This window comes from Nanorana parkeri, unplaced genomic scaffold, assembly GCF_000935625.1.
Source record: "Nanorana parkeri isolate BGI_ZX_2015 unplaced genomic scaffold, ASM93562v1 scaffold245, whole genome shotgun sequence".
Classification (NCBI taxonomy): domain Eukaryota; kingdom Metazoa; phylum Chordata; class Amphibia; order Anura; family Dicroglossidae; genus Nanorana; species Nanorana parkeri.
In genome coordinates, this window is record NW_017306513.1 from 1,574,340 (window position 1) to 1,580,339 (window position 6,000).

At 41.1% G+C, this 6,000-nt stretch overlaps 1 protein-coding gene across 1 annotated transcript in view; it reads right to left on the reverse strand.

Annotated features, from left to right (window-relative positions):
- Nucleotides 1-6,000, reverse strand: part of MED13 (mediator complex subunit 13) — a 92,748-nt gene that overhangs the window by 51,577 nt on the left and 35,171 nt on the right. Inside the window, exon 4 of the mRNA XM_018556663.1 lies at nucleotides 1,809-1,954. Coding sequence (XP_018412165.1) covers nucleotides 1,809-1,954 — 146 coding nt within the window. The remainder of the gene's footprint in view (nucleotides 1-1,808; nucleotides 1,955-6,000) is intronic.

Genomic DNA, 6,000 nt, shown 5'->3' on the forward strand with positions numbered 1-6,000 from the left:
CCAAAGAAAAAACCATTTTGTTCTCTTGTTCAACTGTAGGTTTATTGTAAAGAAGGACTTGCACATATTAAAAAAAGGAGTCTTGACATTTAAGGACCCAAGTGTGTACTGCCAGAGACTTGTGTATCACTTTCCGTTCAGTGTTGCTGCAATAAAAATGTGTGTGAATGCTGCTAAATCATCAGCATGTCCACCTATAGGCCAATAGGCAGGCAGGATGAACAGAGGGGGACTTAGCGGGAGTAAATTCTCTCATTGCATGTTGGGACTCCGAGCACAGGGTAGCACTTTCTATGTACTCATTCCTTCAAGGAGCCTGGATGGTCAGTCAGAGATGTAAGCAGCCACCATTTTTGTTGATTTTAGCAACAGAATAAAGTTTGGCAGACCACAGCAAAATCTTTCTATGTGTTGTAGAGCAGAAACAAAAAGGGGGGGGGGGGGGGGACCGTCCGCCCGTTGTAAAAAAAACCGGACGGACGGCGGACTCACATTTGCGGGTTACCGCCTCGACGGCATTTTTTTTCCTTAGCGGGCGTGCACGGGCAGAAAAGACCCGTGCAATGCAAACACCCGTTACCGGGTGTTTCACATATAGACGATCGGCGGCTCTATATAATGTGCTCGTTTTTTTGCGCCTGATATGACTGATATAAAATTCATTTTTAGTACAGCGTTGCATGACGGAATAAATGTCAAAGTACCGCAGCGCTGAATACTGAAAAATTGCCTGGATGGAAGGGGGTTTAACACCGCGGACTTCCGAGTGGTTAAAACAAAGTTGCAGTTATCCTTTTAATCTACTGCACTACACATCTGAGGGATAAGAAGCACTCAGACACTTGACAACTGGGTTTGTGCCACTCCTGCTCCCACGCGCTTTTTTCATGGCAACTACGGCAGACATTTCCGCCATTAATTTGACAAGAAATTTAAGCTCAATTGATAGCAATTTAAAATAAAAGGAGGACTGTAGGCTACTGCATGAATCACCGTTTAAAAATAAACTGCTCTTCTGGATTTAAAGCCTGTGCAGGTCACTGGTCATGATTACATCCCCTTCCAATTTCGTATTGCCACGGGTTTACTAAACTATTCTGAGTGTTGGCTTGATATATATAGATCAAAATACATTTAGACAGTTTTAGTAAATAAATACATCCCTAGGCATTATATCTTGTAGCCCGTGTCAACTGCCTCTGGGGACAGAGTAGGGGAGGATCAGAACTCCTTTTAGGATTTACTCCCTCAGGAGACTCTTCACTTCCTATCTAGTGCAAACTTTAAAAAGAAGTGAGGGAAAATCTAACAGCAACACAGAAGTAAAAATGGATTTAGTTAAGTAGGAAAAATACTAGAACATCTTTGTTGCAGATTTTCCCTCACTTCTGATCTGGTAAAACGTCCCCATAACAGAAATCTCTCTAATTTAGCAGGAAACTTGACAAAAAATACTTTTGGGTATAGTTACATTTTATTCAATAACTCAGAATACATGCCCACTAAAAATACAATGGATAGAAGTTACTCAACTTCTATCAAAACAGCAAGCAAAATTGAACATCTAGGCCATTCTTATTTTAGGTGAAGCAAAGATTTGGTACTGGCATTCAATCCCAGAACAGGGAGAGAGTAGGGCTTCACAACCAAATGCGGATATCTTCCCAAGAGGTAGGAAGACACAGAAGATCTGAACACTCCCTATGGTGGCCCTAAACAACTAATCATTTGAGCGCCACATTAGGCTGTAAAGTCAGGAAGGATTGAGCAGTGTATGACCACCCTAAAAACTAGTATGCATCTCTTACCTTGAAATGGGCTACTAGATTGCTGGGCGAGCGTAAGGTGCTCCTCACTGAGAATGTATACTGGCTGGTGCTGGTTAATTTCAACACTTGTGCAAACATTGCTATCACCATGAAGAAAGAATGTAAATGAGCAAGATAGATGTTCACTGAAAAAGACAAACAGAAAATGGCATGTTAAAACATACATCAATAAAAGGGGTTAGTAAATTTAATCTGTAAAGTAAAAACATTGTGTGCACACTTACAAACAGAATATACAAGTGTATTTTCTATCTTTTTGTTCATATGTGTGTTTTCTACCTTAAACTGAACAGCGCAAAGGATCTTAACAGCACAATATGTTTCCCTCTACTTTTCAACTATAGCAATTGCACAGCCCAACAGGCACTGGAGTTTCACCCAGCGCACTGTATAATCTAGCAGACACAATGCCTCTCTTCCTCTGCAATAAAATTAACATTTGTGAATATCCCTGTAAGGAGGTGTGTGGCTGATACTACTACTACACCAGCATAGAGAGCACTGAAGTGGAAATGCATCTCTGGTGAGAAAGGTATAAGGCATTTTCAAGCAAAAGTCAGCAACAAATCACAGCATTAGTGGAGTATAAGACTATAAAGAAAAAGGAAGACTTTGAAATTACCTTTAGGAAATACTACATTTTTGTATTCTGGAAAGCCAAAATGACATGGCAAACAGGGTAAATCATTTAAACTCTTTCAATAAAAGGTTTTCTGGCAATAAAAAAAAGTCCCTTAACCAGGGAGAGGAAAGCATAAGTAGGTATAATGCATGTTCCTCCACTCTGGCCATTCCAAAGATCGTCCATGTGTAAAATGTAGGAACTGGCACTTCCTCCATGTGAACTTTTTCACAGCCTGCAATTTGTCAGCAAAATCCCCACACACATTTAAGACAACCAAACTCTGACAAGTTGCAAGTCAGCATATGGAGCAGAAGTGTGCCAGAACCAGTATGCACACAATACCATCATAAATGTAAAGACGTTCAAAAAACTTGGAGGTCTTCAAAGGTTCTAAAAATGCTCCAGAAAAAAAATGTAGGAAAATGTTTTGGCTGCTGGGAATACAAGCTTATAGTAAATCATAAAGTTCATTTGTTTGTAAAACATTTTATCTGTATCTTAAGTGTAAGCTGCCCTGTGGTTCTGCTTTACTATTTTACCTGGAATGCCAAATTGTTCCGAGGCTACCTTATGCTACCAGGTTCACAAGCCTCTGAGTGCTCACACATGAACTTCCTTAGCCTCATGATCCATAATACCATATTAATTATTAGGCGCTTGTTCACACTATTACATTGCATTAGGGTGTGTTGTTGTGCAAATGCGTAGAATTTTTGGCAGCACAGTGCATGTGAATGCGTTGACGCATGTTGAGGCTGCCTACAACACATGTCTATTGGCAAAGTAGCGAGGGATGGCATTTAGAATAAATGGAACCAAATCAAAGAGCAAAAGGCGTATACAGGTCCCAACAGTTTTGATATAAACGCAAGCAATACCTAACTATTAGCTGCACATAACCTGAAGTTATTAGTAAAAATTAAATCCAAATACATAAGCACTCACAGTAAAGAAATTTACTTTAACTAAAACATTTTGTGGCTCTTGAGAGGTTAAAAAAAAATTCAATAAAAATGGTACATTTTAAAATACTCAGACTTACGTTAAGTGTGTTAAAATGTCCAATGCCTGTGATGAGATAATGCTGGAGTTGATTGCTCGGTTTAATAATTACAGCAGAAATTAGACCATATATAGCTAATGTTGACTGTCCCTGGAAATTTTCATATTCCCCCTACTATCTATATCAGGGGTGGGCAACTCCAGCTCTTGCGGAACTACAAGTCCCATGAGGCACTGCAAAACTGACAGTTACAGGCTGACTCCCCGAGGCAGAAGAATGTTGGGATTTGTAGTTAAAGCACAGCTGGAGGCCCAGAGAGTTGCCCACCCCTGCTCTATATTTGACTTGTTAAATTGGCATATTTGCCATTTAAAAGCACATTGTTGAACATCAAACAGGGAGAGAATCGATATTAAAGCAGAGGATTATCGGTCTTCACATGTGAAGTGACTCTATAATGCAGCAATAAACTACGTAGAGAAAAACATTTTGTAGCGGTGTGCTCCGACAGCGCAGAACTACACTTGATCATGTAAAACATTACTTATTACAGATTCTAAAAGAGAAGACGCAACCGCCGCCAACAGAGGCTGCAAAGCTACCAAGGACAAGAAAAACAAATAAGAGCCTTTATGTTCACAAGCTACAGTATATTCATTACATTGTCCAGAGAACTAAATAGCATGTATAAATCCATTTTATTTTACAATATGCTACTACCTCTACCATATCTTTACATACTAGAATGCCGGCGGGCACAGTAGAAAAACCACACACAAAGAGCAAGATCATTTAGACCGCCTTAAAAATCAACTTACAGAACAAAAAAAAATTGCTGCGGTGAGGTGGCGTGAAAAAAGGAGGACATACTGCACAAGTGGTGGGGAGCGATTAACATGCATGCAGGACAAAAATAAAAGGATTTCTGTACTTACAGTAAAGTACAAAAATCAGGGTATAACCACACATCTAAACTTGTCAGTTCTGTGAGCCAACAGTACATGAGGCCAATAGAGGGGTAGGACCTGTTTCCCTAAAGGGACTCCAATAAAAAGATTTTAGGCATGTACAAAAATATTTTCTTTATCGTCCACTGAGGGACACATGTATTCTGAAAGCTTTGGGATGTCCAAAAGCAGTTCAACTGAGGGTGGCCAACAGCTACTGATGGATCTAAGACAGAACCAGGAGCCATCTGCAACAACCAGAAGGAAGGAAGGAACAATGCCCAAATGTAACCCAGAATAGGTTAGGTTCCCTACAGGCTAACAGCCTAAGGGAGGTCACAGAGGATCAAAGTGAATGATTACCTCGAAGGACCATCTGCACCAATAGAAGCTGCGAGTCAAGGTAAATCACCAACAGATTGAGAAATAACTACCCGAGTAGGGAGAACAGACCAACAACAACAACAAAAAGGGAGAAATGGAGGGTCTCCAAACCTCATAACAGCGCCACAAAGCAAGAACATACACAGTCTAAAGCTGGCCATACACCTATAGGATTATCTGCAAATTTTCTATGATCACATGGAAAAAGTGCAACAGATTCCTCCATCTACACTAAACTGTGTGGATGGAGGAATCTCCCACTGGGCCAAGCCTCAGTATCTTGCTAGTCGTCCCCACTGGTTCTCAAAATACCTGAACAATCTGTTTGGATGCAGGCATAGTTCAGGTATTTTGAGAGCCAGTGGGGACGACTAGCAAGATACTGAGGCTTGGCCCAGTGGAAGACTCCTCCATTCACACAGTTTAGTGTAGATGGAGGAATCTGTTGCACTTTTTCCATAACACAATAGAAAACCTATAGGTGTATGGCCAGCTTTAGGATGACAAACCCAAACAAGCCCAAACCTTAAAACATACAACCCTGGGCATCAGGGAAGAAAGACGGCAAGAAAGAGTAGAGAGGTTTACAACAGCCATTTAACCAGTTGACATCCGCGGTGTTAAACCCCCTTCCCATCCAGGCCATTTTTCAGTATTCAGCGCTGCGGTACTTTGACTGACATTTATTAATGAGATAATTGAGAAATATCTAGTATAATACCACATAAGATGGTCAAGGACCTAAGGAGTTGGAGACAACACTAACGGCAGAGACTGACAAAAGGGGAAAATGGGTAACACTAGACATCAGTAAGACTCCAACCTGGAAAGCTGAAGGAGCTGGGCCCTTTGAGAGAATGCTGGCAATGAAAGAATCCAGAAAATTGACTCTTTCGGGTAAAGTCCCACAAAAGGGGGAAAAGGCACTACTGCAGAAAAAAGACCAAAGCTGTCAACTACATGTGCCCATAAAGGAGAGCGTTCAGAACTTTTCCAAGGGAGCAGTGAAAACGAGTCAAACTCAGAACGTCCCTCCGTAGAGAGGAATACCGATGATCAGCATTACCTGAGGAAATTAAAGTTCCCTGATGAGGAAATTCCTTACCCTTTGGGGAATACAGAAACAGTAGCAGGAACCCAGACAAGACTTGTGTAAAGGCACGGCTACATGTAGTAGCACAGAAAATATGGAGCAAACGCCCCCCCCCACCC